The sequence below is a fragment of the Camarhynchus parvulus genome, chromosome 5, assembly GCF_901933205.1.
Source record: "Camarhynchus parvulus chromosome 5, STF_HiC, whole genome shotgun sequence".
Classification (NCBI taxonomy): Eukaryota; Metazoa; Chordata; class Aves; order Passeriformes; family Thraupidae; genus Camarhynchus; species Camarhynchus parvulus.
Window position 1 is genome coordinate 35,061,371 of NC_044575.1, and position 13,053 is coordinate 35,074,423.

General features: G+C 37.5%; 1 protein-coding gene across 8 annotated transcripts in view; it reads left to right on the top strand.

Moving 5' to 3' along the window:
• NUBPL (nucleotide binding protein like) overlaps window positions 1-13,053 on the top strand; it is a 76,732-nt gene that overhangs the window by 19,603 nt on the left and 44,076 nt on the right. For 4 of the 8 annotated variants that reach the window (XM_030948669.1, XM_030948670.1, XM_030948677.1 and 1 more), the window contains 2 exons: window positions 6,215-6,254; window positions 6,345-6,435. The exons of 2 other annotated variants lie outside the window; for them this stretch is intronic. In XM_030948669.1, coding sequence (XP_030804529.1) covers window positions 6,215-6,254; window positions 6,345-6,435 — 131 coding nt within the window. The remainder of the gene's footprint in view (window positions 1-6,214; window positions 6,255-6,344; window positions 6,436-13,053) is intronic. 2 more of the 8 variants (XM_030948672.1, XM_030948673.1) reach the window with 1 other exon arrangement.

A 13,053-nucleotide genomic window follows, 5' to 3' on the forward strand; every position in this document is an offset into this window, starting at 1 on the left:
AATGGCTTTGTTATAGGAACATGATAGGTACTCTTCATTATACATGCATAAACAAAAGAAATAAATCATTGTTTTGTAGACTGAACATATTTACCTTTTTGCTTGTTTCAGAGGAATAAATTTCCATTTCTCTGCTAGAAGAAAAATTGAAGGAATGCAACTAATTCTGAATTTTCTCAATATTTTTAACTTGCAATTTCACTTCTGTGCTTTTTCTCCCTCCGTGGTCTTCTTGCTGTAGTCTCCTTCTCTGCAGTACAATATAGTGGCTTTTCGTAATAGAGAAATGAAGCAGAATAGATCAAAAACAGGAAAAAATGTGGTTTAATCCTTTCCCTGTAGAGCCCAGAGGCCAAAAGTGACAATAAGAGTTGAAAAGCTAGCATCTCTTTCCATTTGCTTTAGCTGATGGTCATAATCATTTATATATTGAGTGTGATGCCATATGGTGTGGGATATCCCTTTTGTAACTTGAGATCAGCTGTTCTGGTTGTGTCCCCTCCTAGTTCCTTGTGCACCCCCATTCTGCTTTGGTGGTGGGTGGGGTGACAAGCAGCAAAGACATGGAGTGTGTAAGCACTGCTTAGCAGTACAAAAACATCCCTCTGTTAACACTGTTTCTATCAGAAATCCAAAACACAGAACCATACCAGCTACTAAGAAAAAGAATAACTCTATCTTAGCCGAAAGCACAATTACACATAATCCTTCGAACAGTTTTTTTTTCCTCCCATGTTTTTTCACCTAAATTTCCTTTTTTGGGGGGGGGTGGGGCAGGGATGTTGATTATAGTATTTTACAGTATTGAACCTAAAAAGGCTGAATTGACACAATTGCATTGAGTTCTCTAGTTTTGCTTTGAAAGCAATGAAATCCCTAGTTAACTGGAATGTTTTTTTTTGAAGTTGGGTCTTAAATTAAAGCTGATGCATCTCTGCCCCTGGGGTTCCTGTTGCTCCCTGTTCTGCTCTGCTGTCTGGCACCCTGTTACGTGACTGACCAGGGCAAGTCCCCCTGTCACAACAGCAAGTCATTGCTTCAAATGACATGAGCTTTCCCAGAGGTTTTTGTGTGTCAGGACACATGTCTGTCCTGTTAAACTGAACATTGGGTTAGTCTATTTCATTCCTTGAGGATGTAATGAACTAAAGGGAACCGCCTAAATTAGTCTAATAAGTCTTTTGATCCACTATAAATAGAATTTTTGTCTCCTTGGGGATCTGAGGGCATTTCAAAATGTGGGTTGTTTTAGCAATTGTAAGGAAGACATTTGTGATGGAAAGTAATGGCATGATGCTTAAAACTAACCCTGTGTTTTAAACCTAACAAGTCAGTGCTGCCTTAAAATGTAACAAAGATGTTTCTAAATCACTGTGCTCTTTACTTGTGCCAGATTTGCTTTTGAAGTACAGTCTTCCAGCAAGCAATTAGTTCTTTTGCTTTTAGGTAGGACTGCTGAAGTCATATCTGCAAAACTGTTCTGTTAATGAAAAAGCTTTTACAGAGCCTTGTTTCCTCTGCAGTCTGTTGGGAGGAAAAAAACTGTAATGCCTTCTCAGGTAATGGGACTGGTAGACCCTCTAAATATGAGAATCAAATCTCCTGGGAAAAGTTGCATTTCATTATGCACATATTTCAAGAAATTGAACGGTGAGCATGGAATTATGCTTTTTAAGTCTCATTACTAGTTTTTGCTTTGGTTAAGTATTTGGGATGTCTCTGTAGTTAGATAACACTATTAGTGCAGGGTGTAATGGGCAATCACAGCTTTCCTTGTGTGGAGCTTTTCAAGCTTAAAATACAAATTGTTGTATTTCTGGGGCAATCCTGCAAATAAACTTACAACACAGTGTGAAATCAAGCCTGAAGTCTCAATTAGTCTGTCACTTGCCATAGAATATTCTAGGCTTGTGGCATAAGCAGTTAAAACAATGATTATAGTTAAAGCAAGGATTTAGAATTTATGACTTTGTCTAACCTTTTGGTGACAGCATCCTTTGCCCTCTTTCATAGATTGGTGTCACTGTTTTGTTTCAAGGTACCTTGGGGCCCTGTTGCTATTCATTCCTCTCCCCTCTGTGGCATTTCTTTCCTCTTTACCATTCTGTGGGTGGAATTCACTTGCCTTTGCTTAGGAAACCACTGCTACTTTAAAGATGCCTGGAGTGTGGTGTCAGGCTTCTGGCTGTCCCTTCAGAAAATGTCTCTCCCTATGCCCTCTGTCAAATCTGCTAGCCATGTACAAATCCCCGCTCGCCAAGGCATCCAGAGTGGCAGGAGACGCAAGTAAAGCCCAATCATTTTTTTACTCTTCCTGTCCAATGTCTTCCTTCCGTCTGTCTGTCTGTCTCCCAAAACCCCAATTTTCTCCTTAGTTCAGTTACATTCTTGAAAACTCAGAGCAGCTTTTCGGCATTTGTGGTTGCTGAGCCAGTGAGCTTAAAATACATTTGCTAGGGTATTGCATGATCCACTACATTGATATTTAATAAGCTGCCTTGCTTTTTGTAAGCAGTATTATGCCTTCTAAGGAGGGGTAGCCCGACATCACAATCTTGTGGAATAACACTCTTTACTTACCTGATGGGGTGGGAATGAATGTAAGCTTCTGCTTGTGCTATTGCTCAACAGACCACTTCCAAAAACTAAGCCAAGAGTTGGAATGGCTCCTTGTGGCTTAGCCCTGGGCTCCATCACATGTGACTGTTATTTGGGGAGACAGACACCATAATGTTGAATGTACTCCCATTTCTTTTTTGTCTCCCCAGCTTATATGCTGAGCATGAGGCCATATGGTGTGGGATATCCCTTTGGTCAGTTGTGGTCATATGTTCAGGCTGTGTCCCCTCCCAGTTTCTTGTGTACTCCCAGCCTGCTTGCTGGTGGGGTGGCATGAGAAGCAGAACAGTTTTTGACACTGTTTTCATTACAAATCCAAAACATATCACCATGCAAGCTACTGTGAAGAAATGTCACTGTACTCCAGCCAAAAACACATACATACAGATATATAGATATATATAATGTAGTTCTGTACACACCTTCTGTGCTCTACTGACCCTGTGACCTGGGCCATTGTTGAACAGCTATGTCAGTCTTCTTACAGAAAACGTGGAGTAACTCAGTTATCTTGTTAGGATAATCTGTTTTCAAGGCTGGATTTGTTTGGGGAAAAAAAGCTTAGTAAAAAATAATTACAAAATGAATCTTCATTGATGTAATGAACATCCATCTTCATTACATCAATGCTGCTCTTCCCCATGTGAGTAACAATTCAATCTTCAGACCAGTCCCAGAACTATTTTAATCAGCAATCTGCTATAATGCTTTCATGAATTTGCACATCTGCCTTTTCTAGTGCCCTACTTGTATTCTATCAGAAAAGGCATTTACTGAAATGTCATTGGTGCTATGTTGATCTTACTGATCTGATTTTGTATGTTCAGAGAAAACACAGCAGTCTCTTTTACTTAGGGCCATCAAGCCTACTGGAAAATTGCAAACTAGGCAATTTTATTTATCCTTGGCATAGGTGGTATGGTATTGCTGTGTGTTGTGAGTTTAGGAGATCTGTTTTGTTTTGTGTTAAATTTTTGGAGCTATATGGTAGGCTTCTGATAACAGAAAAGTATACTCTAAAAGCAATGGGAATTAGAGATGTTACTGAGATCTCATTAAGCTAAATCTTCTTTACATGTTATGTTTTAGGAAATCTTTATGAGACCTGCAGTGAAAAAGGAGGAAGGCCTGTTGCTTCTGATGAGACAAGGGTGATTACCAATGCCCACTGAAGCACTTCAGATTTGAGATTAGTCTTAAGAATGATTTTTAGCAGTAGGCAAACAGTGGGGAGCTCTGCAGTATTTTGTATTCCTTTGAAAATATGCAGAACATTATAGCCAGAATATACAGCAAGTTGTGAATTGTTCCTCTGCATTGTATAAATTTGATTAAATCTTGCTGCTCAGAGCATTTTATAATCCTTGTTGTTAACCAAAGAAAATAAGATGCAGTTTTAATAAAAGGAAACTCTGCTATTGAGAAATAAACCATGCATATATTTTTAAAAGCAAAAGCCCCTTTTGCTGCTCTGTAGGTCAATGTTTATCTACTCACAGCCACTCTCCTGTTTTGTGAAGTAGAGAGAGAGATGTTGGAAGGTGTGTGAGCTCAGCCTGTGCACCTGATCTCTGTGCGGAAGAAATTGTCCATGCAGGTAGTGGATGTTGAGATGTCTCTGTATGTTTGACTCACATAGCATAGAGCAGCTGGACTGAACTGAGAAGTGGCTTAGTATTTTGGTGAACTTCCCAGAATAATGCATCTTTTCCGTTCATCTTACTCTCCAGTTCCTGAGCCTCATAATTGGCAGTCAAAGCTTGGCCTCCCCTTTTGTTTTGTTTTGTCTTAAAATTGTCCCTATTTCGTGTTAAGAAATGAAGGAAACCTTGAGTCTGCAGTGGCATACGCTGTTGCAAGTACATTTTTCCTACTACTTCTTTTTTTAACCACTCTCTTAGGTAAATGTGTAGTAATTTCTCTCGATACTTTTAATACTTCTATTTTAACTTGTGGGGGTGTATATCCTGTTTACCAAGCCACCAAAACAGTGCCTAGATGTGGCTCTAGGCTGATGTTCCAATGTTATAACTCTCTTCATAACTAAACTGTCTTACTGCAGGGGGTGAAATAAGACTGTGGTTGCTAGAAATGTGGTTAGACAGTATAGTGTCGCCAAAGTAAGTCCTGAGTCAACACTGAAGAGCTGCATAAGTCAAGAAGAGCTGTATGCACTAGTGCAGTGTATCAGTCCAAGCCAATCTCTTTTTCAGCAATAGCTCCCAACTCATTCCTGAATGCAATAGTCATACAAGTGATTTGTTTATCTTCCTGTTTTGTTCTTTTTGATTTGTAAACCAAAACATCCAATTTATTCTCCACCATATTTCTACAAAATTACATGGCTTGAATGCTCACTTACTTGATTGCTTGAAAGCTTTCATCTGTAGAGTTTAGCTGTTGAATTTGTATGCTCTTGGTTGTTATTTTGTCTGAATTTGGAGTTCAGCTTTGAATGTACTGTTTTTATTTTACTCGCATTGTTTTTATTTTACTCATGTTGTTTTTGTTTTACTCTCTTTATGTATTTTACTTTGGGTGCATCAAGGATTTCTGTCAAAATCTGCATTATAGTATATTTTCTGTTGTTTAAAGTATTCTTCCTATTTTCTGCTAGTCCCTGCCTGTGCATGCTCTTCCAAGATATCAGCTAGACCAAATAAAATGCCATTTGTTCTCTTTTGTGAGTGTGTGTGCCATTTTGAGATAAGGTGTGGATTTAGATGGTAGAAACCACAAGGAAGAGTTTCGGCTTTTGTGAGATTTTGTTTTGAATGTCTTCTTTTTAATTGTTTTGTTTGCTTTCTGCTTGCACGCCCCTTTGCCAGTAGAACAATTACAATATTCCCTCCCTGCTTTTTGTTCTTGACACTGGAGGCATAGGAATAAGATGTATGACAAGGACAATACATCTGCAACATTCAAATAAGAATCTTTTGTTCCTACAGAAACTTTAGAAGTCCTGCAGATTTCTATCAGCCTGAAGAAATCTGGGACTAATTACCTGGAGCTGTTGGGAATGTATAGTTTAGGGATGGTTTTATTTGGTTTCTCTACTCTGGGGTTTCTGTAGCAGATTTAACAGAAGGAGACAAATTCCCCAAATCTCTGGTATGTTAGTGGGAATGCTCTTCTGATTCATGAGATTAGTGAATAGGATAGATTTAAAAAATAAGAATTAAAATCTCACCATGTTGTATGACTTTGGTTTTGTTCCAATATAAATGACTCAGCTTTTAGTGATTCCTGATAGGGAATCTATGCCTTCCAGCACAGAGATTTCATAAAAATAGATTGATTTTGGCAGCACAAAGTGACATTATTTTATGGGCAAATACATTGTTATTCTGGCAAAAGATGAATGGTATTAGTAAAATGTAACAACCTAACAAAAAGTGGAGTCAGATTCTTGGGCAGAATAGATAAGTCCATACGTTTAATGAAGGGATGGGGGGGGAAATAACTATTTAAATAGAGAGGGAAAATTGCTCTTAGAAGATAAAAAAAAGTGTAAGCTTATTTCTTTAAAAAAATCCAAAATACCCTAAAACCATCTCCCCTCCAAAAAAAACCCCCTTGTTTGCTTTTGTTTTAGAAAATCTAATGAGGCCCCTTAAGAACTATGGAATCGCATGGTGAGCATATGTTTTTATTTAAATCAAGCTTCTTTTCAGATGTACTTGGTATTGTGCTGTAAAGCTCAAGTTTCTGGTTTGTTGTTTCAGCATGTCTATGGGTTTCTTGATAGAAGAGACTGCCCCAGTTGTGTGGAGAGGGCTCATGGTAATGTCAGCTGTTGAAAAATTGTTGAGACAGGTAAGGCTTAGTTATGTATTACTGCTTCAAAGTAATCACTTATTTTGAAATGCATTTTACTGATACATGAGTGTTCATGACATTATTTTATATGTTGTTAGTGAGCATTTTTGTGTCTTGGTCTTCTTAAATTCAGGTAGGGGGGAAAGTTGATACTTCTGTGTTCACCTATCCCCCTCAAACAGAGCTGTTGTTCTGTGCCTTTGATGAGTAAATTACCCCAGTTTGCCTTCCATCTCATTCCTTTTTATGTTTCTTTATGCAGTTGTTAAAAAAAGGCATTTTGAAGTTGCCTAAGGATTTGAATGTATAGATATCTATGCATATCTACAGCTGTATTCCCTTATGTGCTTGTTAATTCACCAGCACTAAGAATTCTTGGATGGCATTTGAAGTGACAGGTACAGGAAAATCATTAGCTACAATCTCTGTGTAATGCAGATAGATTGTTAGTTAATAAATCTTCTGGCATGTAGAAGTGGGATGACTTCTTTATTCTGTGGCAGATTTTTTTTCTTTTATTTTGAAGAGATCTGTGAAATGCTAATGAGACAAATAGGTGAAAAAATGCATTAGGGTTGCATGTTTAGACTTTGAAGTGACCCACATTGTTCACAGGCGATGTCCATTCTAGGAATCTACTGTGTACAGCCTGGAGATCACAAGGTTTGTGTTTATCTTATTTAAACGCTTCCAAATACTGTGCTTCTTTAACGACTGAAAAGAATAATTTTTTCAGCCTTTTATGATTTTTACTAAATTCTCCTTTAGCATGGATTTTAGAATAGCGGCACTTACTGCTCTGGTGACAGAAACCATATGTCTGCCAAAACTTCAGGAAGAACATCTTTGTCTAGAATTGACCTTTAAAAGTAAGGGGTATCCATGCCAATAGCTTTGGAGACCATTCTGACCACTCTGTGTGTTGTGTTGCGCTGGCTGGCTCAGGAAACAAGAATGTAAAACCTTAAAGGTAGAACTGAAGTTAGCACCTGCTGTATTGGCATGTTCTGCCCTGGGAGAGTGGAGGCTGGCAGGCACTGCAGTGCTGTTCCTCAGTCCGTAGTGTCCCAGCTGGGGAGCGTGTGCCAGCATCCTTGTGCAGGGTGCTGGTGATGCTGTGTAATGAGCTCGCTGCTCCCTAGCAACCAGTGCAGTTACATGCTGGCCAACCATGCTGTGGGAATGAGACAAGTCCATTAATGCTCAGGGCATCACTGATTTTCCTGGCAGTGAAACCTAAGCTGTGAAGGAGGAAGGCTTTATGGCTAAATTTCTCCTGCCCGCATGCATTTTGCTTCTGCATGATTACCAGGTTAGTCTTAAATCTGAGCTGGAAAAGTTTGCATCTCTTCCTTTGAAGAGAAGCTCACAGATCGCAGGGAAAATGAGCAGGTCTGTCTGATGGCCAGAAAGGAAAAGAATGCATATTCCAGACTGAAATGTGCTATTTTGCTTGTAAAAACTGTAATCTCCCTTCTGCAGTAACCAGCCATTCTCAAGAATGGTTAACTGCAGGACCATTAGTTTAATAACTTTGGACACCTAAACAAGAGAGAACTGCAGCGTGTGATGATCCTTTTAAAAATACTATTGTTCTATTTTAGATTAGAAATAGTTTTGTGATCTGTTGATTGTGATCTTCAAAAATTTTTGTTTTCTCTTTATCTGTTCTGGTTGGTCTTAGCTATTACCTCCTGTTTAACAGGATAAAGTTGCTTCCAAGAATAAAATACTTCTGCTGGTATTTAACTTTCTAAAACTATATTCTTAAGAAATAGCTTATCTCATTAGCTGCACAGAAACCATTTAAATTAGCTCCCTAATCTAGATTTGTAGTATAATGTAAGTGTACAAAGTTCCTGTGCATTCAGACAACCTGCTAAAATACAAAGTTCTTAAAATAGTTAATTCAGCCTGATAGAAAACATAGATGTTCCCAGACCTCTTCCCTAAAACCACTGGTGGTATTTCATATTTGTGTTTACTGTTAGATGATGGAGAGGTTTTCTAATTGTTTGATAGCATCAAGACCGTGCATTCACTCTGAATAATTTTAGATGCGTTTTCTTTTTTTCCATATGAACAAATCAGTTTTCCAGAGTTTATCATGCTTCTGATACTGCAGTAAAGCATTCAAATTGCTTAGTTTCCAAATTCTGTAATGGGGACTTGTTAACTCATAAATATGAGTGCCTGTTATGAGTGTTTCAATGCTTGTCTTACACTTGGAAGTTAAAAAAAATTCTGGAATCCTTACTTCGTTAAATATATTTGTTAAATATATACATAATGCTTTTTGTATGTACTTACTGCATGTGATCTCCCTCTTTGTAATACAGGTTTATTGAATAGTGCCAGACTGGTAGATAGCAGGCAATAGTAGTGAAGTGGTGAGTGGTGAGTGCTTGGTGTTTCTGTGGTAATGCGTATCTCATGCGCAAAGTGGTTTTCTGCAACACATATTATTCTCCTTTAGCAGAATTTGGAGGAAATGTGCCTTATAATACCAAACAAACTAAACAGTTTAGGATGTTACATTACTTACATTACCTATATATTGATGTATGTGTATCAAATTAATATATAAATGAAAATATAGAGCATATTGATTTTATAACAGAATAATTGGTCAATAGGAAAGAGATGAGCTTAAGCTATTGAAAGAACAAGAAGAAATGCAGAAGGAAATTATATTTCATGAGTAGTGAAAGTGAATTGCAAACAGTAATGGAACATTTGATCTTTACAAACATATGCATAACTTTCTGTTAAATATGTCTCTAGTTAATATGTCTCTAGTTTATATGTCTTGAAATTGCCCAAAATTTTGTTGTGGCTGAGAAGTGACTTCTTTGTTAACATAAGATATACTCTAGGTCTATTTACACTTCAGGATGGTCTATCACTTATCTGAGTTTTGACTCTTATTTCTCTGTCACAATTATCTTCATCTTAATGTAAAAAGTCTTTCACCTCTGTTAACACTTCTTTTGAATCTTGCTTGCCTGTAGGTGAGATAGAAGAGCGTATTTTTTTTTAGTTCAAGTTTTAAAAGATCTCTCTTTTCTCTGAAGATGTAATTACAGTCCAGGTAAGGAAGCTTTCATAGCTCTCCAGTGCCTACCATGGCACTGGGCTTTTTCTCTGAGGTTTTCACTTCACTTGAGAGGCTGCCTACTCTTTTTCTGGTCCCATTTACTTTGTTCCTTTACTCTGTGTATCTTGACTCAGTGTGATGGTATTTGGTTCATATTAAACAACCTACCTCAAAACTAATTGTCTTGCTGTGGGACTGACTTATGATTAACCTTTAGGCTAAGCACAGTAAAGATATGATATTTTTGAGAGTTGCCTAAAGCCTGCACTCGAACAGTAATGTGTCTGAAAAGCTGTTGAAATAAGTATCAAGTAGGTAGCTAAGAACCTTAGAAATAAAAAGATTATTTAAAACAAAGACAAGGCAAGCAGAACTTGCTCTCTGATTTGAATTGCTTTTTCAGCAGGGATTTCAAATACCGTTACCACTATCCTGTACACTCCGTATGGCAAGTCCTCTAGTGTTTCTAGCAAAGTTTCATTCTGCTTTTCTGTCTTAGGGCATCTTAACAGTTGATGGCAAAGAAGCAATTAGAAACGTGCAGATACAAACCTGCTGTATGTCTTGGAATGTGTTATGGCAATTATTCTGCCAAAGGCTCTGCGAAAGGAGAAGTCACTGTGCTGACTGCCAATTTATTGCTATAGTCATAGAAGCAATACGAATGGAAGGAGTTTCCTGTTTAGGGAGTAATCAGTAAAGCTTTTAATATTAAAAGATAGCAAGTGCTGTTTTCTCTGATCTTGGATTCACTATCTTATTCTATGTGTGTTACCTACTTGAACTATCAGCAGAGAAGGAAAAAAAAATCAATATTCTGCACACAAGTCTGCTTCTCTTTTTAAAAAAATCAAATAAAAATGGGACTACAGATAAAATGCAAGTGCACATTTTATTATGTAATATTCTCCTTGTATCTTTGTCCTATCAGTAGATAAAGGTAGATAAAGTTATATCACTACTGGAAGCAAGCGTTGCCTACATAACATGGATTATAGATACCAGCAATTTTCTTTTGTGTAAACAGTGCCCTTGAAACTAGCCTAGAAGTGTGCTCTGTTTTCAAGGCATGGATCTCAGGTTGATGAACACCCTTAATAGGATTTCTTACTCTGACATGACATTTTAACCTATGTTTTTGCAGGCTAGTCAGATCTTAAGAGGCAGGACTCTTGTATTTCTTCCTTATCATAGTTTTCAAGAGTATCCAGAATATTTTTTGGCATCATTGGTATATTATGGCTATAAAGCAGAGCCTCAGTGCTGCTAAGTATTTGTGAATCCTAAAGGTTCCTTTGATGTATTTGATAAGGATGAAGCCATGTTCCCAGAAAGATGAAATTTTTCCTGCAATGGCTTAATTCTAATGAGTCCCTAAAATGCTCTTATTGTCATCAAATTGTAATTCCTCAAACTCTTTCTTCCTGCTTATTTTAGCACCACTTCAGGTTCTGTTTTAGTCAAGGTAGGTGTTGAAAGAAAATTAAAATAAAACCAAGTTTCACTAGGATGGATATAATTAGAAAGGAAGAATACAGGGAAGTTAGCAGAAAGCAAATTAAATAAAACTTCCAATGAAGAGCCATTATCAGCAAAAGGAGGTGGAGCCTTGCACTTTGATGCTTGGACAAGCTTTATCCCTTGTAAATTCATGTTGAAAACCATAAATTAACCAAAAGAAGGATCAATGTTATTCTATTAGCTAACCCAGGACTTAATAGGATTGTAGACTAAAGATTCAGCCTTACACTTAAAACAAATTGAAATCAGTTTGTGATTATTTAAGCTGTACATAATTTTGAAAATTTGGGTAGCAGTGAGGACTGTGTGTGCTTCTTTCTTTCAAAGCCAGCACCTGCCAGAGATAGTGATGGTAGCAATTATTATATAGTGGAGTGTGTGAAGGTATGTATATGTACTTGGACCTTTTTTGTAGCATAATTCTCTGATGCTCAGCTATCATACATAGGTAGTTGCAGAGTATATAATGTTGTCACTGTGAAGAAAATTAACTCTACTTCAGCCAGAACTTGCACACATATTGTAGGGAATAGGGAAGATACAGACAAATGGGCAAATAGTCTTTAAAATGTTGAGCAGACTATGGGTTGTGAAGTCTGGCTTATTTCAAGAGCCCATATGAGAAAGCTGCCATAAAAGCAAGTATTGTATGAATAGGACAGTAAAAATTCATGTTTAAAGATTTGGGATTAAGGTAACTTGGAAATAAAAGTAGTATTTAATTTTTGGAAAGCATATACTATGGAGGCTATATTGTTTTGGTTTTCTGATCAGTCTGAAGTGACTCATCTCTATAGAGGAGATTATAGATACTCAATACTGTTTTTGTTTGAGTGGCTTTACTTAGTAAATTCTTACATGCAGTTGCTACTAGCTGAGAAGTGTGCATGTAGTTACTGGTATCCTTTGCACCATTTACATTGGAGAGGTTGCAGGTACAGACTGGGGCCAGAATTTCTTTAGGTGTCATTTATTTAGCTATATGTTAATGCTGCACTTGAGAAGACAAAAACAGGTAAGGTATTGAGAGCAAATGTATTTATACCTGGTAAAATAGCTACCAAACTGCCATTGGCTGTTTTACTGTGCACGTTCTAGGCAGCAGAATGTTCTGTATATGGTGTCTGTAGACATCAGTCCAGTCTTGTTTGGCATGTGTGTGCATAACACTCTTGTCTTATTGCTCAGAAATTCTTCAGCCTGTAAATTTTCAGCTTTGCACTGCCTTGTGTCTGTGTATATAAATGCATTTCTTATAAACAGAACAATGGAAAAACTAGGGGAAAGCTTTCTGCATTAGGAGGAGCAATGTGGATTTGATTCAAAGCAGTAAACAACGAGAGCATAGTCACTGAAGTAGTTAAGTGCTACATGCTGAGCCATCTGTCTGATTGGTTAGTATGGTTTCCTAGGAGTTGTCCTTTGGCTTCTGTTTGTGACCATGTATTGTCTTTTGCCTTATGTTTTTGGGACCACGGAAATTTTGTTCTGTGTTTATGCACTGTTCAGCACTGTGGTGAGTTATCATTTTTTGTGAGAGATGCAGAGACATACAAAGACTAGTATTTACAACTTCCAAATAAATATAAACATTTTTCTTTGATACTTTGTTATATTTGTACAATAAATTTATAAGACCTTTTCTCTTTTGAGCACAGTACATTTTGTGTTCCTGGTTCTCACTGTCTGTTCATATGAATGACATATATCTGTTAAGAATGCCTGAGGTCAGTGTAAATGTATCACTGGCATTCACCATAACTGGTGTTCTTCAGGACATAAATCTGTTTTGCAGATACATATGCAATTGCTTAGCGTTTGATTGTACATGCTACCTTGCCTGTGTATTCTCCAGCCATCAAGGTGATACTGGGGCGTGGAGCATGTAATGTGCAAAGAGACACTGAGGAACTGGGTTTATTTTGTTTTGAGACAGTTCAAGGGAGATATGAACTGCTGTCTTGAACTACCTAGTGGATACATAGAAGATGAAAGTA